General features: G+C 45.9%; 1 protein-coding gene across 3 annotated transcripts in view; it reads left to right on the forward strand.

The window, feature by feature from the left end:
- LOC124194993 (potassium voltage-gated channel protein Shal-like) overlaps positions 1-26,913 on the forward strand; it is a 38,716-nt gene extending 11,803 nt beyond the window's left edge. For 2 of the 3 annotated variants that reach the window (XM_046589435.1, XM_046589436.1), the window contains 7 exons: positions 1,374-2,013; positions 8,433-8,554; positions 14,737-14,992; positions 18,850-19,012; positions 19,409-19,630; positions 23,828-24,172; positions 25,289-26,913. In XM_046589435.1, the coding sequence (XP_046445391.1) occupies positions 1,374-2,013; positions 8,433-8,554; positions 14,737-14,992; positions 18,850-19,012; positions 19,409-19,630; positions 23,828-24,172; positions 25,289-25,576 (2,036 nt within the window). In that variant the 3' untranslated portion in view covers positions 25,577-26,913. The remainder of the gene's footprint in view (positions 1-1,373; positions 2,014-8,432; positions 8,555-14,736; positions 14,993-18,849; positions 19,013-19,408; positions 19,631-23,827; positions 24,173-25,288) is intronic. The other variant, XM_046589437.1, reaches the window with a different exon arrangement.
- Positions 26,914-27,737: the final 824 nt, after the last annotated feature.

A 27,737-nucleotide genomic window follows, 5' to 3' on the forward strand; every position in this document is an offset into this window, starting at 1 on the left:
GACCAAACACGGGGCACGCCAGTCCCTTTTGATGTGTCCCCCAACTGTAAACGTCAAGGAGCTCCAAAGAAGAGCATCGCACCGGATGAACTTGTCTCTGTGTGTGTGTGTGTGCATACACGGCGAATCTGATGAACAACCAAGTCATCAACTCACCCAAGATGTGTCTTACTTGGCTCAAACCTCCCTAGGCAACAGCCCCCCCCCCCCCTACCCCCACCCCAGTTTTTGACAGTCCGGTTGCGCCTCTCTCTCTCACGATGTTTCCATATTCACGAGGGGGTTCCTCCTATCTCCTATTTATTTCCTCTTTCTCTTCCGGATGACTAGACCCTTCCATTTCCGCATTGGGCCTCGATAGATAGATTCTCCGCCATTGGCCACCATTACCGTGTTTGTTTCTCTCTGGTCCAGCAGTCGGCTCCTAATCGGGCCGATCTGTCATCATCAAGGCTCCTCCAGTCTCTTCATTCACATCATTTCGCCTCTAGGCCGTCGCCGAACTGCTCCTTCCCGCACCAACTGCCGCGCTGTCTCTTGCTGTGCTGTGCGCCGTGCAGGACACACATCGCACGGATGGATGGATCCCCCCCGATCCACAGGAGAAAAAAAACAAGCAAAAGTCTAGCTGCTGGTCCAAACTCCCACACACATCCGCACGCGCGTTAGACAAGATTGTCATACACACACACACATATACGCCAGGGCGGACATGTAAGACGTGACACAAAAGGCGATCCTGATTGATGACTACATACGACGACTCTTTACTTTACTACCCGGACTATACGACAGATAATAATCGGACGTTTCGCGCAAAATTTGAGACTTGGGACGTCAAGACGATATCCAGTTGTTTTCGATTCAAAAAGAAGGTCGGAAACATTCCGTTCACGGTCGTTTCGTTCCGCACGGGACACGCCACAGGCTGCCTTCGCGCAATGCGCGCGTCAACAAATGAAAAAGGAGAAAAATTCCGTTTAGCTGGGGAATTCGCTGGTATCGCGAAATGCGACATTGACGGATGGAAATATTGGGAGCGCAGGAGGGAAGGAATAATCTCTTTTAAGGAGCTATAGAAGAGGCTATAGCCACCAAGTGAAAGAGATGGAGGGGGGTGGCCACGGGGTTTTTAAGTATAGGATATACTACAGGGAGGACGGATAAGAAAAATAGCGGCTGCCATCCATCCATCTTGTACGTGCCCCAGGCCCCGTTCCGTTCCAATTGGCGTGAATGTCTCAAAGTGATGGCTACGATTAATTGGAATATTCCTTGGCCATCATTTTCATGTCCGCTTTAAAAAAATTATAAATAGAGAATAATTTGGATTCATTTCTCTTTTTCTTTGGGTGAAAAAAAATAAAAATTAGGACGGCGGTTCGAGACGTGGCGAAACACGCTGGAAAAATACCCGGACACGCTGCTGGGCTCCAACGAGCGTGAATTCTTCTACGACGAAGAGACGAAAGAGTACTTCTTCGACCGCGACCCGGACATCTTCCGGCACATCCTCAACTACTACCGGACGGGCAAACTGCACTACCCGAAGCACGAGTGCCTGACCAGCTACGACGAGGAGCTGGCCTTCTTCGGCATCGTGCCGGACGTCATCGGCGACTGCTGCTACGAGGACTACCGCGACCGCAAGCGGGAGAACGCCGAGCGCATCATGGACGACAAGCTGAGCGAGAACAACGAACAGAATTCGCAAGCGGCCCAGGACCTGCGCAACACCCGCGAGAAAATGTGGCGGGCCTTTGAGAACCCGCACACGTCGACGGCGGCCCTCGTCTTCTATTACGTCACCGGCTTCTTCATCGCCGTCAGCGTCATGGCCAACGTCGTCGAGACGGTGCCGTGCACCCTGGGCATGGCCATGCCACTGGCCGCCGATGGCCGGCTCTTGTCCAAGAACAGCGAATCCATTCCATGCGGCGAGAGATACAAAATCATCTTCTTCTGCCTAGACACGGCCTGCGTCATGATCTTCACTGCTGAATACTTGCTCAGGTAATTATTATTTTTATTATAGCCTCATCTACCGAAAAGAAATAAAATATTCAAAAGTCGATGAGACCCGTTATAACGGCCGGCAGCTAGGCTATATAGGCTAGCTCGGCCCGTTTCATTTCCATGTCGCTTTGTAAGATGTTGCAGCGCTATTGCTATAGCTGGCCGGCCATATAACTCGATAGATTATGACCCCCGTCTCACTACGCCGTTTCTTTTATTGGTCCATCATTTCCCGCGTGACGGATCGAGCAGAGCAGAGAACATGTTAGGCAAATAGTTAGCGGCTCGTATCACTCAGCTGGGATGGATCGTAAACCTCCTCCGCTCCTACACACCGGCACTATACTCTGCATTATACATCCATGTTGGCGATGTTATCATCAAATGTCGACTAGTTATAACAGCCGACAACGACTCCCGCACACACCACGCCATAGTACACAGCATACAGCAGAGAGAGAGAGAAGGAGATGCGGAGCAAAGCGGAAACGGACTCTAGTGTAACGTGTATACGTTCGTTAGGACGTCAAGTTGCATCATCCATCTCAAAGCATCCAGCCTTCAAGTTGAGGTGCCTAAAAGGAGGGGGGGGGGAAGGCGGAAGGACGTTACATATTTATAAATCTTTCATGGATATGCGCTTTTTTATGTGTATATGTGGCGCACACAAGATGAAGAAAAAGGGAAAAAAAAGGGGGAAAAAACGGCTATTGGTGGGCGAGTGAACAAATCCGATGAGATAGAAAGCCAAGTTTGGAGTTTGGTCGACGAGCAGATCAAAGAAGTGGCTGCTGTACGACATGGCGATTTGAGAGAGGCAAGAACTTGAAAGAGACTTTTACATCTGGCGATGAGGGGAGAATAGAGAGAGCAGAGAGAGAGCAGAGTCCCGACTCTGACTGGAATAAAAAGCAGATAGACTGGCAATCATCATCGTTGGTGGGGAGATGAAATTCCCGGGGCCAAAGCCGGATTCATATCTTATATTCTTCCTCCGTTTTGACAGAAAGAGAAACAAGGAGCGAGAGAGAAAGAGAGAGAGAGAGAGAAAATGAAGGCTGATGTCTCTAGACTTTCCCGCGGGAGCCATCATCTTATACACGAGTGCCGAGCGCTCTCTTTCATTTTCGGGCTTTTTTTTTTCCCCGACCCCGCCACTGGCCGGCAGACAATAAATGTCAACGAGGGGGGAGGGAAGTTTGCTTAAGAATAAAAAAAACGGCAACAAAAAGAAACTGACCTGCTGCCAGCAGAGATGATGATGACGTCGCTGGCCATCTATTTGGGCTGTCGTTTCATCGCGTCCCCCCCCCCCCAACCTCCTTCAGCCCATCCGACCCAACTCGCAACTCCGGGTCGTATCTTTTCTTCAGCTCCTCCTCCGACGTCTTTTGGCGCCCCTTCAACATGTCCTCCCACACACCTCGGCCGATCCTCCTCCTTCCCATCGTTGGCGTTCATCTGCGAGGAAAATGAGAAATGGCTAAACGAGATGAGAGAGGAGAGGAGAGGGAAACGTCATCAAGGAATAGATCAAAGTTCCATCCTATCGACTTCCATCACCGGCCGCGACGGATTTATTAGACCCTCAAAGTACTTTTGCCAATCAATAACGGCGGCGGCCGTCGTCGTCGTCGTCGGTGCCGATTGTTTGTTTGACTCTCCGCAATCGATCCCACGACCCGGCATTTAATTCATCTTTTGTTTCCTCTCGGCGTCCCCTTTGTGTCTCGTCCGCGACCGGCCAATCTCGCAGTCCATATAGCCAACGCCGAGCTCAACCGGCACGAAATAAAACAAAAACAAAACAAACTGGCGATCGGCAAAGCATTTCTTGTTTGCGCCAGCAATCGACGAAGACGGACTCGATGTCTGTCTGTTGTTTGGGCGCCTTTATTGACTGCCAGTGGTGGCGGCTCCGTTTGAAACAAACAGCTCCGTTATAGAGCAGTTTCTCAGCAGTGCATTGAATGAAACGTGAGTTTTTTTGTTTGGTTTTTTTCATTCCTTTTTGGCCGTTTCGACACGGCAATCAGTTACTGTGTGTGTGTGTGTCTGTGTGTACTGGAAAACATGGAGAGATGAATCAGAATGGCCGACCTTGTCTCTCCCAAAGTAACGGCCCAGCGACTTGTCCAAACTCCCGCGTATATTTATAGACGGGAGGAAGCCAACTGGGCTTGATAAACGGCGCACAGTGGTGTGTGCCTGCATGTGTGTGTGTGATTGGGTTGATGGTGCGGACCATTGCGTCATTGAGGGCAAGGTTATTCCGTGTAGCACATCACAACGAGGCATACATAGTCAGTTGGAGTGTATCGCCGCCGGTGGGGCGCGATGAAAACCAAATGGAGCGACGAACATTAGCGCCCAGGCAAGCAGCGACGGAACCCACACAGCACAGCACAGCACACAGGCCATCGCCTTTTAATTTTCCTCCGGCCGAATCGGAGCTTCATCCGTGAGACCATGACACGGCGATAACGTCAAATAGAATTTTCGACTCGCGGAAGAGGAGAGCAAATGAACTGGAATTTTCGACCCAATCCAATCACGTGTTGCAGGGCCTCAGCTCCCGACCTGTTCCATTATTCAAACTCATTAAGAGACTCTTGATCAAGAGAGAGAGTCTGAGAACTCAACGCAATCAAAAAGGCAAAGCCGACGACGACTTTGTGACATCGGCCGCCATTGGCCACACACAGCAGCAATTCACGGCTCGTAACGGCGGGGGTGGAATATAACATTACAATTAATTTCCATCAAAAACTGTAAAACAAAAGGGAAAAAAATGAATTTCAGTAACTACGCAACACGGTAGAGACACACGAAGCGTTTCGTGCGTTGTGCAAAAAAAAGGAGGGAAGAAAAAGAAAAAAAGGAAAAGCGAAGGAGAAAATTTGATAGCGAAAGAAAAATAAGAGAGTCACGGAGACGTGTGTGGGTGTCTCTCTCTCCATCCATGTATTATATATATATATATATCCATGATGCACGCAGCGACAATTTTGTCTATAGCGCAGACTAACAACAGTTACCGCCAGTGTTATTATTATTATATGTACGCATACAGACGTCGTCTTGACAATTTATTATTTATTTATTGATTGGTGGCGTGTGTTTTTCATTTTTTTCCTTTTACCCTTTTCTTCTCTGCCGCTTTGACCCTTACACGTGCCGTATTGCTCCTACACATGAACGGGAAATAACGGCATCAATTACCTGGCCTTTCCCCTATTTTGTTTGCCATAACTTTTTCTCTCTCTCTCCAAATCTTTTATGGGGATTTCACGAGGAATGAGGAAATTCACTTTGGGTCCTCCCTTTAGAAAGAAGAAAGAAAACAACTCCCAGGCTAATAGTTTGATTTGGCTTCCGCTGGTTATAGAGTCTACCCGCAGTCGAGTATATTCAGATTCAGGCATTGGTATTCTTCGTTCAGCTGCGAGGGGAGACTCCCGAAAAAACCCCAAACAACAGCAGCAAACGAACAAACAAACGACAACAACAACAACAAAAATTTCCCCCAAAAAAACAACAGCCAGTCACAGAAAGAGCCATGTCAAAGAAAGAAAGAAAGACAGAAAAAAAAGGCTGGCATTCTTTTCCAGCGTAGCCTTTTGTTTGTAGCTGTACAAAACACACATATCTGGAAAGTGGAGGGATGGCGGATATAAAAGAATATTAAATGCGCAGAGCTTTTAGCGTGGGTGGGCCATACAACAACAACAACAACTCTAAAGAACTGGTACATAGAGAGAGAGAACCCCGTCCGGGGGTTATAGGCGATGCCGATGGCGTGATAACTGGCCGTTTCATAAATATTACCTACACTATACAACAACTACACAGTATATATTTATATGTGTGTGTGTATGTGTACTCTATTTACATTTGATATGCTGAGCTGTTCTGTAGCACAGCAACTACTAAACTATAGCCAGTCGCTCCTCTTTAGGCGTCTATAGGAGACTAACAAACGGGCGAACGCCGATGTAGAACGTATAGCTACTGTACGTATACCAACTACTCCCGGGATATCAGGGCCGGAAGGTCCGGTTCCGGGGCCATAAGCTCTAATACGCGTATTAACTAAATCATAAAAAGAAAAGGAACCGGAGCAAAAAGTAAAAAAAATAAGGGGAAATCCATTAGTCAGATTGGATTTAACAGGAAACGGTATACAGCAAAAACAACAACAGCAAAGCACGTGTTCTATTGTTTTGTTCTTTTCTCCCAGTCCCCCACCCTAAGAGAGAAAAAAAAATAACTTCTTCGCGTCCATCACCATTTCCTTAAACATTAGGGCCCATTAGGTGTAGCGACACAAATAGTTGCAGGCTCTGCGGAAGCTTGAAATTATTTAAAAACTAAATATATATTTTCCCCCGTTTTCTCCTCCTCCCTGTGTTGTTGTTGTTGCGTCGTAGGAGGGAAAAGAGGTGCAACCCCCAAAAGGGTTGGTGGTTCTGTTTGAGTTGCCAATTTCTTTTTTTGTCCACCAGACACAAAAAGGGCAAAAAAGGAAAAGAGGAAAAAAGAGTCGAGTGGACTATGCCAGCCATTGCCATATATACATTCAATGGTTGACATTCACAGAGTGAAATGTCATCTCTTTCTTTTTGTACGTTATTTATTACCTGTGTCGACATATAAACTATATCCGTCGCCCGTCCCTTTCCATTAGAGCCGAGCTGGATATTTCCCATCCGCCGCCCGGGCATTTCTTTGCTTCTCTCATCATCAAACGTTAACGAGCCCCATCATTCCTAGTGCTTGTCTACTAACAAACGGACCGATAATCAATACGTAATCATGGCCGAAATGCAAGGCAAACTAATCAACTCACGGAGAGGAAAAAGGAAAAAAAGAGAAAAGAAGAGATGCGCTTAAACGGAATGAAACGTACCCAACAAATGGGGGTCGGCCGGCATTAGACGTTAAGCTCTTTCAATAACGAGGAGATTTCGACGGTGATGATGATGCGACAATGGCAACTCTAACAAGCTGCAAATGAGCAAAGAAACTCAATTGCACTCGCAACGACTCGCATCGCCCCGGCAGCAGCAGCACCTTGTCTGTATAAGAACTAAAGAAACTTAATTGCGAGTCCTCAACAGAGTTTGGAGAAGAAGAAGAAGAAGCGAATTGCATTAGATGCCGACTCGTTTTCTTCTCTACTTTGCCCCTTCATTGGATGGCAGCTATAACGATCGAGTGGGGCATTTGAGATGCGTCCACCTAATTGGGCGATCCAATAATAATCGCTCCCCGCGTTCGCCTTCCGTATATAGACGGCCTCAAGGCGAGTGTAGTCTCATTTAGAACTTGAAAGGTCATTCTTCTCTCTTTGAAACATTGATATGGAGATGGACCCCCCCTACTGTCTTTTGTATGCGCACGTAATTGTTGCTCACAGCGGCGCGGCAATTATTTCCCGGAAATATATAAAAAGACGCATGGGGCAACATGAATATCAGACTGCGCAACGTTAGCACAAGGAGCGAACCATCACCTCCAAGGCGACCAGAAATCGTCGTCGAGCAAAGAAAAAAGATCAGCAGTTGCCATGGCAACTCCAACAAGGGGAGAAAAACGGGAAAGCAAACGCACAACGGAGTTATTATATATAGTCTCCCCCCCCCCCAAATATGTATAATATCCCGGCGATCGATATCATAATCAGAGTAAACACGATGATGTTCCCCTCTCAAAAAAAGTCTTTTTAATTATGAAAAATGAAATTAAAAAAAAAAAAATTTCAAAATGGCAAACAAACCCAAAAAGAAAAAGGTGTCAGCCGTGTGCAAGAGCTGCTTCTTCATCGAAATTTTGGTGAAATATTCCATAAGAGCAGATCGTACGTTATTATTATTACGAAATGACGTTAAGGTATAATGCAGAACGAGTATAGTTGCGTACAGGTAGCTCTCGAGTCTAGTCTAGCCCTAAAGGATGTATAGGAGTTGCAAAAAGGGGAGTCTGCGTCTAGGGTGTGCGAGCATATCTAATCCACTCAACTCTCATCATTATTATCTCTCTTTCCCCCACCGTGTTGGATATGGTGTGTGCTGTGTGTTTGTACATGCAACGCTCGGCTCTGCATTTCCCTCCTTCCTGCTGCCAGTCGCCATGAATGATAATATCCTTGGGCATCCAGCAACTACGTAATAATGCGTGCTATAATAGATAGACAAAAGGGCGAAGCGGTAGTGATGTTATTCATAGACGGATGCGGACGACGACTCCTCCTGCTGCGTGGGAAACCAACGGGGCTATACACAATCATATGAGCAGCACCCCGCCACTTCCTGTTCCTGTTTGTTTTGTTTCAACTGTGCAACACGGTTGTTTTAGTACTGGATACCACCACTCTAACCTGACCTTCTTGTTTTTCCCAAAATTTCCAAAAACAGATTATTCGCCGCTCCCGACCGGTGCAAGTTCATGCGCTCGGTCATGTCCATCATCGACGTGGTGGCCATTTTGCCCTACTACATTGGCCTGGGCATCTCCACTGAAAACGACGATGTCTCAGGTAAATCAAATTTCTTTTTTTTTTAAACCAAATAAAAAAAGGGGGAGATCATCAAAAAGTATAGTCAAATGAAACGATTTTGGGGGTGATGCTGTATACAGCATTTGCGGGAGGATGGTAATAATAAGCGAAGGGGAGGGGGGAGAATATATCAAAAGGGAGTTGATTATGCGCTTCTTCCTCATCTTCTTCTCCGCGGCATTATCCATTATCTTTCATGTCCCTTTTTCATGGTCATTACGTCTATAATACCCGCACCCCATCGGCAATCTCCGTCTGCTTCATCTTCGGGAATGATCAAAACAATAACAATAAAACCCTCCCCCTTCGTAGATAACGCCAAACGGCGCGGTCCCGTTTATATATCAAGTGCACTTTCTCTCCTCTCTATTTGATACGGGTATAGTAGTATAGTGGTAGATATATATATATGCCGGGGGGCTATAATGGGAAATGGCTTGTTCTTCTTCTTCCTCGATTATTCCGCCGTGTATAAAATCCATCTGATCCTGCCAGTGGTGGCGATAGAAAAAAATCAAAACGAGATTTGTTTTTTCTTCTTCTTCGTCTTCTTCATTTTCCCTCCTTGATTGCTTTTTTTTCTTTCCCCTCCTTCCCCGCCTATTTTTGATAGCCTCCGCCCCGTTTGATGGAGCGATTCCGGTTATTGTTTTCGTTTCACCTTTTTTTTTCTTTCGTCCTCTCTCGTCCCGTTTCCTCCTCTGTTGTGTTTCTTTACATGTCGTCGATTTTCCCTTTCACGACACAGACAACACACTCGATACATACATACATACATATTTCCTTTCTCTACCATGGCCCCAGGGGTTCTTTTCTTCTTTCTCCTGTGCTGCTGCCGGGCAAAGCGCAAAAGTGCACGCAATTGAAATAACCCACTCAACCGTCGACCGTCGCCCGACTAAACCAATTGCTCAACCAATACTATACTAGACGAGTCCACTACTACTTTTCTTTCCAGCGCCACTCCGGCAGTGGCGCTAGGTTCAAGCTGTGCCATTACGTGTGTAGAACGCCAAGAGTTAAGACCCCCCGCTGCACTACTTCTTTAAAGTGTGTCAATATCTGCACAGGAAAGCCAAAAGTCTACCCGCTCGTTTTCATTAAGCCACCGCGAAAACGCTCCACTCACGTACTCCCGCCCAAAAGGAATTGTCGCCTTCCCCTCCCGGCAAAATCCTGGCCGTCTTCCGTGTGTAACCTTTTTTCATGAGGGGATTGTCTCTCCCAGTCTTTCCGGATGGTTGGCGCCCGCTTGGCTCACAGTCGATATCACCTTACCCGCCTCTTATATCCTTGTGACTGTATAATTTAGATCCGTCCGGTTCCCCGTTGTCTGTGACCCACGTCACATCGCACCGCTGATGGACTATACACCCAAGTATAGCGCAAATCTAATATCCAACGGGGGGCGTGCGCGTGTGTCGCCTTCTATACTCCCGCAGATGTAAATAGTCGCCCGGCTGCTGCTGCTAGTAAACCAGTGTCGATCGCTAGTGTGTAATCAAACACCCTCCATCCCCTTTAGCCCAGCGCCCATCTCTCCCGTCGAATTATTTATCTCCACTCGTCTAACCAGGAGCAAGAGCAACAGCAGGCAGCTGGCTCGGAACAGTTTAGATGCGGTGGAGGGTAGATCCCGCGGGATCTTTTAACCTTATAGAAAGAGAAGGTCGAACGGGCAGCATGAAGCGGGCATAATGGAAAGATGGCGACAACAATAATAACAATTCCGAGTCAAGGGCGGACAAGCCAAAAAGAAGAAAAATACAAACCACACAAAAACCACAAAAAAAGAAGAGCAACCGGTTGGCGGCGGTTATATCAAATGAAATCAATTGGTTCTCCCGCCCGCTTGCTGCCGTTTGTTTTTTGTTTTTTCGTGCGGCTGCAGAGAGTCGGCGGAGAGCATTGGGCGCTATTTTATGTACGGGACAGGATCATTCCGCCTCGACTGCCTTTAGCCACTGATTTATAGAAAACGGACAGAGAGACAAGGCGAGAGGCTGAAGGGCCAAGCTCAACTCGCCGACTCCCGTCGTGGCGTCGTCCGACTGCCGTTTCACTTGAGCGCCCAACACGAAGAGGTTTCGCTCGGGATTGGCGTTCGGTTGGAAAAAAAAAGAAAAGAAAAAACAACCGAAAATTCGAACCCATAGCTAAAGGCTAGGCTGCCCGGGAGGAGCAGGGGGTGGTTACGAATAAATAAAAGAGAAAAGGGAGACAACCAAAAGGGTCATGACGACGCAAGGGGATTTTCCGTGACGGTAAATCTCTGGGCGTATATATACATGTACTAGTATATAGTAAAGCAAGCCTCCATTTCTATTCGTTGGCCCCTTCTATTGTTTTGGTTTAACGGCTAAATGCGTCTCCTCCTGCTGCTGCTGTTGCTATTGCACACAGTACTACTACATAGATTATATAACTGTTTGGATTTGCGGCTCTCGCTTGCATTCAGTCGACTCACGCACCCGTGGCCTATATATATACCGAAACTCCTAGACGATATACTTTGCGCTAACAAAACGGTCTTCTTTCTTTCTTTCCTCCTTTCTTTTGAGAGGAGTCGAGTCGATGGAGGAATAGAGTTTTAGTGGCAGCAGTATTCTTTTTAATTTATCTCGACGGGAAATAATCAGTCGTCCCGTTGTTTTGAATTGACAATTGGGCCAAAAGGCATCGACTCTCGTAACGGCCGTCACTCCTCATTTGCATTTTCCCCTTTTTGCCGAGAGAGAAAATAAGAAATTTCTCTTTCGGGAGTTGTGCACAGAGCTGAATAACAAAGAAGGCGCAAATCAAAGGAACAAGAGCAAAGGAAGAAAATGGAGAAGAATCGAAAAAAGAAAGAAAAAAAAAGTTCTAACGAACAAGATATTTAGGTAAAAGTCGAGTTTATTAGTAGCTGGGCATCACAGCGTAAGATATCGGAACATGTCCGAACCTTTTAGTTTACAAGTAGCATCTCAAAGTTCCAATGCGTCAAGGGATACGTACAAGCGTAAAGGTAAAAGCATTTGCTTCACTACATCACTAGACGAAAGATCCGCAGAAATTCCTTTTTATCTTCCAATTTCTGTGGGAATTGAGAGGGGATCAAACGAGAAAGTTACCAAAATAAAATATCAAAGATGTCCACTCTTATTATTTCGAATCAAAAGGAAATCGACAACGATGGAAAAGTCCTTCCGTTTTATCCCGAATCTATTTCAAGTCATTTCTCCACGTCAAAAGTTGCAAAAATAAAATGAAATAAAAAGTAAAATAAAATAAAAAATAAATCCCGAGAAAATGGATTATTTCAATCCGTGTGATTCGCCTAGTCTCCAATGTTTCTGGCCGGACTTGGCAGCCGAACAAGAGCGAGAGACGATGAGGAAAAAAAAACAGAGTTTGGTGTTGTATAGGATGTACCGTGTAGTAATACTACTACTCTATAGTACTACAGTACTACTCTATAGTAGTAGTAGTAACAGCAGCAGTAGTAGTGCTCCGCGTATCGTTTTGGGATATTACACGCACAGGCGAAAGGGGATTGGGCGGCCAGGCAAAGTAGAGCACACGCAATCTCTGGCATCATTCAAATCGTAATAATCGAGCGCACGCCAAACTTTGCACCAACCGCCGACGCCGCCGCCGCATTTGTATAAGGACAAGAACAAGAAGAGAGAGAGACCCAAAAGGAAAGGAAAAATAATTATATGCGTGTACATACCGAGGCGCTGGTGCATATGTTTAGCATTTGGGCAAGAGCGTGTGAACCTCCGACCGGCTGATCATCTGCTTCACGCACAAACAAAGACTAGGCAGTACTGTTGCAAATTTAGTTCTACGAAAATAAAATACATTTAAACTAAATTGAATATTTTGTTTCTATGTACGTAATAAAATAAACAGAGTTTTACTTTGCAGATAATACGCGCGGTTTATGATTTACTTTTATCTAGTTTTTATAAGCTAAATACCAAACTAAATAATTAAACAACATTGATGACAAAAAAACTGAGATGCCTATAAAATGACGCTTTCATCATTTTCTTCTAAGTCTTGGTGGCCTCAGACTGAAGTAGAAAGTTTTGTCTGTATCTGCCTCTGCCAGCATTTTACACTATAAAATAATTCACGCTTAGGTTTACAAAATTAAGACAAGCACACCTGCCCAAATAGGAAGATGTGTACGGTAGTTGTAAAGTGTGCAAACTATTTCCTTATATAGGTTATTTAATCATTTCTTGTATATTTTCTCACTTTCTAAAAAATAATAATACAAAAATAAAATATATTTCACGAATTCAGGTGCCGTTTGTATTGTCTGCAATCTGGGATGGCTTGGTTTTACATTTGCCACATTATGAAAATAAGTCGAAAATTGACCCATTTTTTTTATTACCGAGTTTTTTATTGAATTTGTCTTAAAAAACTAAATAAAAAAAAACCTTTAAAGAACTAAATAAATCGAATCAAACCGAATAATATGATATAACTAGATAACGTCAAAAGTAGATTTTCTCGGAAGACACAGCCTCCGCCTCCCGTTCCGTAATCAGCGGTACACTCTCGTCCTTTTTTAGGCTACATATTTGTAGCTGGTGTACAAATTCGTCTTTGTACACCTTTTGTACACCTTTTGTATATACTGTAAAGGAAAAAACGATTTGTACGCCTCCTTTACAAGTATGCAAATTAGGTTTTTTCGAGTTTTTCACTCTTTAAGCGAAAGGAAGAGACCCAAAAATCTTTTTTTCTCTCTTCGTTTCTTCGTTTCTCTCCCATCCCTAACCGCCCTAATCTCAAGTTCTTTCTTGAAAAGCCGCGCGATGGAAATCCATAATGGCGGCTAAAAACGAAAAATGTTTCTAAGTCCCATCACCGAAATTCAATGGTGCTTTTAGATGAAAACTCGATAAGTTGTTGGCTTAATATATTGTTAGCAAGCTCTTTAATTCAACAATGATTGCAATCAATAGAAATCTTGAAATTAGAAGTTTCTTTCTCTGCCCTAAGAATTAATTGGTATTACAAGCTTCCCTACTATATATCAATAGCTGGTGGCACAGCGGATAAATACTGGCTTGTAAATCTGAGGTTCCGGGTTCGACTCCCGATAAAAGCAAATACGTTAATGGCAATTGGTGAAAGACATTAGAAAGCCATAAATTACAGAATGAGAAGGAGGAAAATATCAGATTAAATGAAGTAAAGATTAATAGAGATAAAATAGAGGGAAGCAAAAATTTTTTCCTTTCATTCTTGAAAGTGGGGGATGGGTGAGAAAAACGGTGGTCGCGCGAATTTGATAAAACAAAGACGTTATGACCTCGTGCCGGGTATACAAAAGGTGTACAAAAAAAATATGTACACCTTATGTACACCCGGGTGTACAAGCTTGTACCCACTTTCATTTAACACCAAGTATGTACACCCTTTGTACGCCCAAAAAGGACGAGAGTGTAGAACTTTTGCGCTTCCTAGAATCCATTTCGATTAACGTAATTGAAGGGCCAAGGAAGGAGAATTTTCTTTTTATACTGGACCATTTGTAACCAAGAAGAAATATTAGGACTCGGAGCCGCAGGTCATGTGATATTACGAACTGAGCGGACGTTGAGTCCATCTGTCATTTCTTTTTTTTTTTTTTTAGAATTCGGTTGTGTGTGTGTGTGTGTACGGAGGGGAGGGCGTGTTAAGTCACGCAGAATGTACGACGATGATGCGCCCGACGACTTGATGATAGTCTCTAACACAGACGGACAAGGCGCGCACACATATAACCAAAAAAAAAAAAAAGGAGGGAAACGGAAGGGAGGACATGGTCGTCAAATTGCTGTCCAATTCCATCGATTCGTCATCATTTTTCCCCCTCCTTGTCCGACGGGGAGGGATGAAGGAGCAAGACTATCAGCCGCGGAACTATAAGCAGCGGGAGTGAAAGACACGATTGCAAATGAGTCATAGCCGAGTGAGTGCGTGATGGTTAAGTTCACCGAGCCAGCACGGGGCTCAATCATCAGCCGGGCAATCGCCTAAATAACGACTATGAGTTTAAACACGTCTAGTCTATCATTATTTATTTATTCTGGACATTTTCTAACTCGCCCCTTGCGATCAAATCTAATCTAATGTCAAACTTTTCTTTTATTGCCTCGGCGATGGACAAACAGGAGCGTTTGTGACGTTGCGAGTCTTCCGCGTCTTCCGCATTTTCAAATTTTCGCGGCATTCGCAAGGCCTCCGCATCCTGGGCTACACGCTCAAGAGCTGCGCCTCCGAGCTGGGCTTCCTCGTCTTCTCGCTGGCCATGGCCATCATCATCTTCGCCACTGTCATGTTCTACGCAGAGAAGAACGTCGACGGAACCAATTTCACCTCCATTCCGGCCGCTTTCTGGTACACCATCGTCACCATGACAACTCTCGGGTACGTCGTCATCTTTTTTTTCTTTTTTCTTTCTTCCTCTACTCCCTTAAGAGTGTCGTTATTACTTCGTATTTTTGTAAAGAGCAAAACAAGATTCCACGGGTTTTGTAACGTGCCCTTATTGAATTCGTGCATAATAGGTGGAGCAATTCAATTCACTCGAAAAGAGATAAAAATCAATTTCCCCTTCTCCCCCAAAGAGCTGCTGTGCTGCTGCGGAGAGACTCGAGATTCCAATGAAAAGTTGCCCAAATAGAAAGCAGAGGCCAGGGAGGAGGCTGGAGGCCTGATAATGAAATAAAGAGTTTCCCCCTCCCTTTTTTTGCCCTTCCCCTTTCAAATGTTTGCGACCTTTATCGAATCGAGTGAGGTAGACAGACGTCAGCTGTTCAATAAACAGCGAGAAAGAGGAAAGAGAGAAATAAGAGAAATAAGAGAGAAAAGGGGATAGAAATTGAACAACACAAAAATAACGGGCCAAACATTGTAAGAGCACACGAGCCGTTGGATGACTGGTTGGATGGATGAATGGCCTGGATGGGCGAGAGAGGCAAAAAACCTCATACGAAAATAGAAAATAAAAAAAATAAAAAAAAAGGGGAAAGAAAGGAAGAAAAAAAAGAAAAAGGTATAGAAATGTAATACGCACAATAGGAAAGCTCAGCTCTGTGCCTGTGCTGCTCGAGTCTCTCTTTCTACGTGTGTGTGTGCGCTGTTGTGCGATCGATAGGTTATGAAAAGAGCAGCTCACCAGTCGAAAAGCAGTTCGTCATACATTTGGATATATCCATATATATAATACTGATATTTCCACAGAGTATAGTGCACGATGCACAACACAACGGCGACCGTGAAGAAAAGAGAGAGCTCCTAATATCAGCCGAGGTCTATATACTAGCTGGGCGACGCAACCCGGGCCAAAGATTTGTGTGTGTGTGTGTGTGACGAAAGAGAGAGAGAGAGAGATGTGGGCCCGGCATAGCTGGAGAGAGAGAGAGAGAGAGTCTCGCAATCAATAACTTGATGATGAAAAAAATCTCCCCCCGTCCCACAGAGTCTACAACACGGCCGTGTGTGGATAGTGTACAGCGTCTGGCGCAATAGACGGGTGACGTTGAATTTCTCTGCCGTTACCGAGGACGGAGGAGCCAATCCCGACATGTTTCCAGGGAAAATAACCTCCTCACCCGAATAGATTCTTTTCATATTTTTAGTCTGACGATGCCAAGTCCCTTCCTTCATTGCAGCGGCTCTATATAACTCGATCCATCTTGCCAAAGTGGTGCTATAGTGGGCTGCGCGTTATGATTTCTGACCGATTTGTCAAACGGGCTGCTCCTTATACAAGCACAAACTAAACTAAAAAAAAAAAAGACAAAATAAATCTTTCCACAAAATAACAACCGTGGACGATGGATCGGCCCGCCTCCTAACTTTCCTCCTTTTCAATAAAAAACGAAAAAACATTTTTTTCTTTTTTCTTTTCTTTTTTAATCAAAATCAAAAAGTGAATCGTCTGATCAATATTGCCCAGCTGGCAGCAATTCTTCTGGCCAGGGCATTCGTAAATTTTTATCAAAAGGGAGGGGTGCTCGGTCAAATCCCAAATTGGTTTCTCGTGCGTAGCTATTAGCTGCGACAAAAAAGGTTGAACGGGACTGCCCCTTTTCATCCCGCTGGCAAAGAAATAACGTAAAACCCGTTGTGATGTGACGGCCGTCGATGATGGCCAAGCCCAAGCAGAAGCAAGCCAAGCTCTGACTTTTTGACGTCAAGTGGTCGGTGCTGGCCGTAAAGAATTGATACACAAACACACTCGAGCTTAGATAAAAATAATAATAAAGGAGAAGAAGAAGAAGATGAAGAAGAAATAGAAGAAAAAAGAAGAGGGCAAGTATTATTAGACATTGGCCAGCAGCGTGAAGCGATTGGACACTTTGGCGGCTCGGCTCGGCTCAACTCGGCTCGATGGTTTCATCGACCAAAGTTTTCGATATATATTGGCGCGGATGAGCAATAGGAGGAGAAGGAGAAACGCGGGACTTGTTTCAATGGGTCCTGCGTGTCCAAGTTCGTGATTGGAGGAAGGGCGAGCCGGGCGAAGCGGAACAATCATAAAAGGTTAAGAGTAAAAGAGAGCGAGAGCGAGAGCTATAGAGAAAAGGCCAGTGAACGATAACACAGCGAGGCATCACAGAAGAAGATGAAGAAGAAGAAAAAAAAAAGAAAAAAAAAAAAGAAGAAGCGCAGAAGAGAAAAAGAGTGTCTGGTACTATACTACAAGAGAAAGGAAGGGTTACCATGACGACGTCCAATCAATACCCATTCTCCCACCTCCACTCTAGTCCTCCAGCAGCTCTCAACTCTTTGCCAAACAAGAAACACACGGCAGATATTGTCCGCAAATTTCGTTGCCTAGATATCTCGCCAGTTGATTCCAATCCAATTTACATACAAGTTAACAGCACGTCTAAACGACCGAAAAAGAAAAAAAAAACACATTTGCGTCTCTCAAGTTGTAGACGTCGAGTGGTGCATCCTCTCGAGTGACCTTTCCCTCCCACAGTCAATCCAACTCTCCATCATCACACGGACCCACTTGACTTGCGGGGCTCTCGGAACCTCCGCATCCCCATCCGTCTGGGCCGATAACGCCCAAGTAACTCTTGGGTCCTGACTGCTTGGAAACGGATCGAACCTGGGACGGGCAAAAAAAAAAAATGCCAAGCTACGGAGAAAATCGACAATGAAAAGAAAAGTCGAAACGATAAAATCAGGCAACGTCATCGTGGCGAAACAACAGTCTGGCGAGTTATAGTCATCGGAGCAAAAACTTTGGTGTGTGTCTTCATCATGTGCCGATCGATACTCTTCGACAACCTCCTTTTCGGTCTGTCCGGAGTATATATATATATGGGTGTGTGTGTGTGTGTGTGTGTGTGAAATGTTCTTTCTTTCGTCGCCTTTGTGTCGCGGATTGGCCAAGTTTCCTGGTGAAACAACGTGAGGTGACGGGGGTGGATGAATATATGGAGGAGGTGAATGCATCGCGAGTCACACAGCAGAGAGGAGGGAGACAGACGGAGACATTGTTGTCTGAACTCTCTCTCTCTCTAGTCTCTACTTGCTCTGACGTAAGTGTTTCACTCTCTCTTTCACTCGACAGGAGAGATCCATTCAACTTCGATCGTGGCCTGGACAAAGGGCCCGTCGTGTCCTTGTCTCTCTCTCCTCTCTCTCACCAAGAGGGAAAAAATCCATCGGCCGTCTCTCTCTCTCTCTCTCTCTCACTCTCTCAACGTCATATTGCCATGTTTTAGACGACGCCTATAGATTGCGAGGTTCGACGACGACGACGACGACCAAATTGAGCACAACACAATCAACCGAGGGCGGGTGGGATTGTGTTTGTGTGTGACGGGCGACAGGGCAGAAAGTGGGAAAAAAGGCGAAAACCTCCAACCAGGAAAAGAAGAAGAAGAAAAATGGAGCGAATCCAAAAAACGAAACAGACACACACACACACACACACACCGGAATCCAAGCGGAATCTCAACTTTCCCATCCGACATGTATAAATAAATAAATCTAAGGAAAAAGAAAAAAGAAAAAGGGTTGCCCCTGATCTATTTTCCCTTTTCTAAAAATGATTCCGGCGCTGATCCAGCAAGCCCAGTCACGCATTTCATTACAATTTTTCGACATAATCTCTACACGCCAGTGTGTCCTTCAGCGGAGTATATCTAATATCTATAATATCTTTGCACTCGTCAGCCGTGATGTGACGTCGCTATCCGGAATAATCCAGTATAATCATTTCTTTAATGAATTCCGTTTCATTTTGTCCATTGAAACAGGTACGGCGACATGGTTCCCAAAACGATAGCCGGCAAAGTGGTGGGCGGCGTCTGCTCGCTGAGCGGAGTGCTCGTCATTGCCCTGCCCGTTCCCGTCATCGTCTCCAACTTCAGTCGAATTTACCACCAAAATCAGCGGGCCGATAAGCGCAAGGCTCAAAAGGCAAGTTGTCGTCTCCATTTGGATTTTCTTGTCTTTTTCTTCCGCTTTCTCTCACCACCGGCGTTGGGGCGGAGACACCTGCGAGAGGCTGCGATGGGCCGGATCGTTCGTCACTGTCTTCGTCCCTCCTCTACCCGCCAGGAGCAATCCAGCCCGCTTCAACAACGACCTATCATCGCCGGGACCATTGATCACTCAATGATCCAGCGACATATCCACCCATTTGATCCATTGAGTTGTTAATATGCTGGCGAAGGGGGCTTAAGGACTTTTCGATTGGATTGGGTGGGATTGGATTTTTTTCCCTTTTATTTCTCCTTTTTCCCTTTTTTTTTCTTTATATTTAGACGTCCGCTAATGATTTGCCGGGATTTCCTTTCATTTTCAATCAAACAGAAAGCGCGACTGGCTCGCATCCGGCTGGCCAAAGCCACTTCGGGCGCCGCCTTCCTGTCCAAGAAACGGGCAGTCGAGTCGCGTCTCCTGGCCCAAGAGTCCGGACTGGGTCTCGACGGCGAAAACGGGGCCGGAGGCGCCGACGATCAGCATTGGCTACGAGAGGAGGACATATTCGAATTACAGCATCATCATCTGCTACGCTGCCTCGAGAAAGCCACGGTCAGTCTTTGAATTATTATTTTTCCATTTTTTCATTTAAAGGGAAATCAAAAGAAAAAAGAAAAAAACGAGGATGAACTTTATCGATCCTGCCCGTTCCATCACCTCATATCCTTTGCTCGGGTATAATGAGTCTGTGCCCAAAGGGGCGCTATCAATATTATTAGCGTTTCCAATTGGTTGCTCCGTTCAATCCGACACGTATACAACCCTCCTTCTGCGCACTACATATATAGTTACTCGCATTCGGATGCCTCTGGGCGTCCAAACTTTTCGGTTGTTTTGTCTTTTTTTTCTCGCCTTTTTTTAAGAAAAAAAAATAATAATTTACAAATTAAAAAGCCGAGGGCAAATCGGTTCGTATTAATTGGCAAACAATTTCAAAAGTCGATCCGTTTCAATTATAAATAGTCCAATTTGAGTCGCGACGTTAACTACAAAGCGAAGAAACCCAGTGGTTCAAAAAAAAGGGAAAAAATATCAAATGAGCAAAGGGGGGCAATAATCTCCGAGTGCGGCGGCCTATAGTGTTAAATGAATCATCAAGCGGAGAGAGGAGGGCCATGGCGAGCAGAAAGTTCTAGATGGCTGCTGCTGTAATATCACATTTCCCAGGCTAAAAGGGCAACAGCCTCGACACAACAACCGAGAAAAGAGTGAGAGAGAGAGAAGAGAGCGAAGCAGCTGATTCTATATAACCACCACCACACACGACAGGCAGCAGCAGCTATAGCCCGGCAGGCACCAGGCAGCACAGCACGGTCGTCAGGCATATCAAATCCTGCGAGAGATTCTGAGGGTTTCAATTCCCAGAGCTCTTTTCTTCGTCTTCTTCTTTCCTCTCTTTTTCTTTTCTTTTTTCTTGGGTAGAGACTAGCTGCTGCCGACCCCATGCATGGCAAAAGCGTCACCGACCGACAGCATCAAAGCTGCCAATGCCCAGTGTTCACGGACGAATCTCATTAGGCGCGTTTCTAGTGAAACGCCGTTTGCTCGGCTGGATGTTGATCGATCGACCTTTAGACTCTCTAAGATCTGCCAGTGCGGCCTTATATAACAGCACCACTAGATTATAAGCCCAGTCTCTCTCTCGACATGTACATAGTAGTGCATAACACTACACGACTAGTCTACTACTACGCCTGCCTATCTGCCTCTCTCTCTCAACTATCTGACCGTGTCCCGTTTCGCTCCGTCATCTGCACAGAGTTGCTCCATTTCCATCATCACGCCGCTCTTTTGTTTTGCCGCCCCCGGCCCCCCCCCCCCCCCCCCACTTTCCATTGGGCATCGTGGAGGAAATATCATCAGACCAGACTGACTTGACTCGTGTTCCTCAGGACTCGATCCCTTTTCAAAAGAATTTTAGCCAGTCGACCCACGTCGGTCAAAGGGGGAGGTGGACCCAACCCACGTACGAAAATGTTGCTCCTCGCCAAACGAAGCGCCGTTAAAAGAAGAAGAAGAAGAAGAAGAAGACGAATAAAAAGTTTCCGGGAATATCCGAGAATAAACTTTTATTTTTTATTTTCTGAAATGGTCGTATCATTTGATGAACCTCGAGGAACAATGTCGTCTCGGTCCGCTCGACTGGTGATCAATAATGAGCCCACGACAGCAGCAGCAGCAGCCCAGCGACGAGTGTGTGTACACAGTCGAGTAGTAAATTTGGAAATCATCGAATTGTTATCGCCGATTCGGTCATTCGGCTCCCCCCCCCCCTCCTGCCGCGTTTTCTTGGCCGTCGACGATCCCACGTCACGCCAAATGAAACCCCAAAAGTGAAGCGCAGCGAAATGTTCGTCGAATCGTTTCCTACCGACAGATGAAGAACATAAAAAGGAAGGACAAAAGGGTTCCCCTTTTTGGTCGTTTTTATTATTTCCCCTTTTTCTTCTTCTTAGTTCCTACCCGCTGCCGAAAAAAAGGGGGTGGGGGATCCATGACACACATCCGACAACGTAAGACGTTGACGAATGGGATCTCGGGACCCCTTTCAATTTGTCTTGCATTTCAATTCTTCCTGCGTCGACCTCGGCAACGACCGCCACTTTCAAACTTCTTCCTCTTCCTCCTCCGCCCAGATTTTCTCTTCTATTTCTTCTTGACCGGCCATTGTTTGTCCTTGTTCCCTTGTTCCCTGCGAAACCTTTGCCTATTCTTCGATTTAACGACATTTCAATCTTCCCCCCAGCCGGCCGGCCCATCACAAAGTGTTAAAGTTGCACATCTGCATGAGATTATCAATCAAAGCGTCAGCCAGTGAACTGGCGATATAGTATACGAGCCAGAGCGGTGCGGAAGGGAAAAAAAAGGAACAACTTATAGATCCAAGTGGAAAGGTTAGACTCGACGAACCCCGCCAGCCAGCTAACCACCACCGGGTAAAAAAAAAAATAGAGAACAGCAGTGTGTATATATGTATCTACCCGCCGATATTACGTACATTGTAAAGGCTGCAGGCAGAGTATATATAAGAGCAGAGTAGAGCAGAGCGGAATAAGGCTTTCTACATAGGGATTGATCAAGCAAACCACAACGGTAACGATTCAAGTCTATTGGGTCGTTATGGCTGGGCGGCCGTTACACCAACCGCACACTCGTCCTACTTAGATCGTACACAAGAGCAGCAACTAAACCGGAGCCCCAGCCTAGTTGGGTCTGGAAAAAGATGTAGGAGCCAGCGCCCGCAACAACAACAACAACAAACAACATATGGATTTATAATATTGGAATAGATGTGGCGTTTGTGCGTCATATTGGTCCGGCCCTTCTTTTCCGTCGTCGACATAAAAAGAAAAGGAAGAAGAAGAAGAAGATGGGAAAAAAAGAAAAGAGGAAACGAAATAGCTCGGGCTCTCTCGCCCATAGCACTGTGTGTCTAGTGTGTGTAGTGTGTAGTACATCTAAATAGGAGGGTAGCAGCCTGAAAGAAAATCGATGCTCTTGACGAGACGACGAGTAGTAGTGATACTGCCACATCGACTGGACTCGAGCCGGGGCGAGGCAGGGGCAAGGCAAGGCAAGGCAGTCAGGCCAGCCACCGAGGATGTTGTGCCTCTGCTGTTCTATTCCCCCCTTGCCATTCGGAAATCGATAGGGCATTATAATAGGCCAGTGCTGGCAATCTATCGGCTGCATTACGTGCACCGTCTCTCTTTCTCTTGTCTTTCTTGTCTCTCTGCCGTCAAGAGCATCTTCTCTATTAGTCGATATACAGAGGACAAATGTTACGCCACCGCAAAACAACGAAATGGGCATGCCAGCCTAGCAGCCAGACAAAATAACTCGGCGCGCGCCCCCCAATTTATAGACATGCGAATTCGCGTTGGCATATCAAAGGAGAGCCTCTTTCTCTTTTTTCTCTTTTGTTCTTGTCTCTGCGACGAGGAAACTGACGCGAAACTCGTTGCACCCGTTATTCGACTCTCTCTCTTTCTCTCGATCGAACTGAAAAGTCAGCAACCGAAATCAGATCTGACGAGATATGACCGTCGTCGTTATCTGTCGATCGCGAAACCAGGAAAATCTAACAAGAAACACAAAACAAGAACTAGTAGTTTGAAGGGGGTTGATTCCGCCCTACCTGCCTGCCTCCAAAAAAAAGGAGAGTCTTTGAAGTGAACTTCACTTCGACCTGCGTTTCTTTTTCGCGTTTTTATTTTTGTGCCAAACCAGCAGCTTCTTTACTGATTAGGTCTCCACCGACTTGGAGACTCGAGTGGAAAATCAATCAGCTGAAGAGAAGGACCTTTGTTGTCTCTCGACCTTCTTCTTCTTCTTTTTCAAAGTCTGCCAGCAGCAGAACCAAAGTTGCTCCATTCGAAGATGTGTCGATCGGAGCATTCGCCAGAGTGGCTCCGATGAGATTTGAAAATAACATGTGTAGCCGCAGCACACAAGTAGAAGTCGCTAAAAAGGAAAAGGAATAAGGAAAGAAAAAGAAAAGAGAATCAGAGAGACTTTTCAAAAGAGCCTAGACTTAGAAGGGTCTGATGCTTAGACACGAAGGCGACAGTGCAGACGTGCCCCACAGTCCAATCTATCCAATGGATTTCATTTAATTTAATAGAAATTGATGCACATCGATAGTGTGGTAGTGCACGTATACATGGCCCAAGGCACTGTACCAGTACCAGTTCTAGTCATCTAGTTTGGAAAAAGAAAATGGCAATTGATTTCTCGGTTTGTCGACAGGATCGTGAATTCATCGAACTGGAAAATCCGTTCAACGGTCAACCGCAATCGATGCAAAGGTCGGGCGGATCGCGGTCGACGTCGCCGACCGGAGGCCAGGGTTCTCTGGTGTCGCCGGCGGGCAACGTGCGGAATAAGCCACAAGGAGGAGGAGGAGGACGGTCATCCGCCTCTTCGCCATTGTCGCCCGATCGGCTCTCACAACAACAACAACAACATTCGGCCATGTGCCCTTGCTGTTCGTGCTGGACCTGCCTGCCACTTCACCAGCGGTCGTCGAGCACCTCTCCCGTGGCGTCGCCACCGCCCGTCCTCGGGCCCAGCGGTGGCGTTGCTCACCTGGCGGTACGTTCCAAAAAAACAAAAAACAAAACAAAACAACAATCGGCGATAAAAACAAAAAGACGACGGACAGCTAGACCTTGTCCGCCCGTCAAGATGATGATAAAGTGGCGTGACTTGATTTGGGTTTGGACAAGTTGTTCTCTTGCATCATCATTGTGATATTGTCGGGTCCCAACTTTTTCCAGCGGGTGGGGGTGGGGGGAGCACAAAGGCCCAAAAGAAGGACATGGGGGGAAAGCAAGATGGACGGACTGTGCTATAGACGCCGCTGTTGTTATTGTTGTTGTTTTTTTTTTTATTTGGGAGGAGGAAGGGGGGGGGACAAGTAAAGTCATTGGCTGGTTGACGACAGCGATGGGCTAGTCGCGTGAGCCACAAATTCCCTTCCGCGTGTCTCACGATTTCCCCCAAAAAGGACCGGAAAGAAACGGGAAATTTTCCTCGATGCTGCTCGATACACAAAATCTAGGGCATGGTCGTCTTCGATCATCCTACCTTCCCCCCCCCCCCCCCCCCCCATTCTTCGATTCCATAAATAGGAAAAAGCACAAGCTCATAAATAAATATGGAAAATAGGCCGAGAGCCCCGTCTAAACTGCGTCTACATTTTCGGGGTAAATGCCCCGTCCCGTCCGTGTACGCGTGCACTTCCCGTAACGACCAGAGCGAGAAGAGACTAGGGCGCATTCCGACTTTTGTCTTACGATGATGCGCCACAGGCCGTTATCTCCAAAACAAATAAAGGAGGGAAATGATATCGACGGGAAAAACAAATCGATTGCACACACTGTGTAAACCATATGCCCCGACCCCCAACCGTCTACCTCTTTTCTACCGTTGCCCGTTCGCTAAAACGTTACGACTGCACACACAAAACAAGGCCGGTCGTAATACAAGGCAATAGAGCGGGTCGTATAATCATAAGAAAAGAGCAGACGGGACTTACTATATTGACCGTCGTCGTGTGAGTGGTCAGGAATAAAGAGAAACGGACGGCCTCTCGGCTACAAGTGCCAGTCGGACATTGTACAGAATGAGAAAGTGTTCGCAACTAACCTGGTTTAATAAATTGTCTCTCTGTTTATCGTTTGTCCTCCAATTTTCGATCTGTGGCAGATGGACGACGTGCTGATGGGAGCGTCAATTGGCTCGGACGGGCCCATCAGTCAAGGATTCGCTCCGTCCAGCAGCAGCGGCAACGTGGCCATTCGACGGAGGCACAACGAAACTTCGTCGTCCTCGTCCTCGTCGTCGTCGCCCATGATGCAACAACAGGCGGGTGGTGGTGGAGGAGGAGAAGGGCCGCTGGAATTCCAAATTGGCGGCGGAGGAGGTGGCGGCCAGCAGCAGCAGCAACCACCGGTAGAAACTCGGCAAACCATTCTCCACATCTCCGCCCTGTAAAAAAAAAGCGACAAGATAAACCCAAAAATTTCACGTTTTTATTTAGGAAAAACAAAAACAAATTGTGTCAAAAAATTGAAATTTACAACAAAAAAAAGTTGCGTCATTTTTTTAGGTGAACAATTATCCCGTCATGTGCCCTGTTTCTTATACATCAATCCTTTTGAGCTCCCCATTTTTTGGAATGCCCCCTCAGTCATATTGATGACCGTGTTGTTTTCGTCGTTTTATATCAAAATGTTGATTCAATTCAGAACCGTCAATGGACGGACAAGTGTACCCACCGCCCCGAAATTTCTTTCCTGATAATTCTCGACCTCTCAGTGGCATCCAACTTTGTTTCCCTCTTGTGTCCGTCGATGAATGTTTCGCGCACTTGTACGACGTCGCCCAACCCCAGTGAGGGCGAAAAGGCATTTTCACATTTTGTTTTATTTTATTTTTCAGACAAGACACGCGTCATTTTTTTGTTTCATTTTCCCGTGAAACGAAGTTGGCAGAACGTGAAAAACAACAGCAACAAAACAATCAAGAATTGAGAGAGAGAGAAGGAGAGAGAAGGAGGGAGGTGTGCGTTTGACAGAGACGAGCGAACCACACGCGTGTCCTTCGTTGCCGATATTTATTTTTTGTTTTTCCTCACGTCTCGTCAATTCCTCCAGACGCCTCCCGTCTCCATCCAGACGGTGAGATTTGATCACGTCCTCCTTTGAAGGCGATTCGACTCTTCTTCTTCTTCCTCTTTTCTGACTTCCCGTACGAGTGCGATGAGTTGCGTCAAAGGCCCAAACTTCCAACCCCTGGCGCTTCCACGGCGAAACGAGACACATTTTGTTTGTTGATTGTCAATCGAAAGAATTCGGGCCATGTCAAACGTTGTTGTTGTTGTTTTTTTTCTTGTTATTATTGTGCCCGTTCTCTTTCCAACAGATCCGGCCGCTGTTACACACGCACACGCACAAAGACACATTGAAAAGAAGAATTATAAAATGGAGTTGCGCTTCCCCATCCAAATGGCGAATCAAGACGGATCGGCCAGCCGACACGCGCAATCCATTTATTCATTTGTTATCCGTTAGCTGCTTATTTATTTTTTGGCACTTTCAATTCTCACATGGCGTGCGTGTCCTCGGGAAAAGAATAGGAGACAACAACAACAAAAAAACACGCAGATTCAAATTATTTTTATTATTTTTTTAATCAACCAAACTGTATATGGGAAGAAATAAGAAAGGAGGTCGACATATCTGCACGCGCCAGGCCGTCACACACGAATTTGCATGGCTGTGCATTGAGCGGAACGTTGGACGAAAAAAAGAAAAGTTTGAATTTCAAAAGAAAAAAAAGAAGAAGAAAAAACTTTGATTCCAATAGGCGCCAGCGTGTCCACAACTCCACATCCACCACCACCACCACTACACAATATAGACCGTAACGATCAGCTGTGGTTGTAAACGTCTTCACAAATTAGTTGCTTGTTTGCTAGGAGGAGTGGCTCAACAGAAAGGAACGAGGGAAAACTTTTGATGAATTTTTATTTTTTATTTCGTTTTTTTAAAGAACGGCGACATTCAAGTGTGTCGCAGATTTCGTGCCAAATGGCAGTAGTAACTGCTGCTGCTGCTGTGCTATAGTCATATTTCTTTTATGTGGGAGGTGGGGGGTGGGTACTGGGTAGGAAGAAAAGCGAAAGAAACATTTTGATTCGGAGCCATGCCTTGTTGTCCTCGTGAAATCTCTCGTGCAGCACAACACAAGCACATGGAGCCGGGCCGGGCCGGGCCCCCCTCCTCGTAAAGAACAGACCGTTAAACAGCACCGGAAGCATTATTCCCCTATCAAAAAATGAGTGTACATAACAGTATAGCGTGTATACACATCCTTTATTATTATATACAGTGTATATTTATATATCCCGAAAAACAATCGATCGGATTGGGTTCAATTGGTCTGGACATCGTCTACTAGCCTAGCCTAGCCTACTCTGTCTCTCTGTCTCTCTCTCTCTCTCTGTCTCTCTCTCTCTCTCTGTCTCTCTCTCTCTCTCTCTTGTTTGACTTAGTTACTGACGCTGCATCTTCTCTGCGTTCTTTTCGACGTCACTGTGGTTTGTCATTGTTTGGTTTGACCGACTACAGTCTGACTCCCTTTTACTTTGTCT

This window comes from Daphnia pulex, chromosome 5 (assembly GCF_021134715.1).
Source record: "Daphnia pulex isolate KAP4 chromosome 5, ASM2113471v1".
Classification (NCBI taxonomy): Eukaryota; Metazoa; Arthropoda; class Branchiopoda; order Diplostraca; family Daphniidae; genus Daphnia; species Daphnia pulex.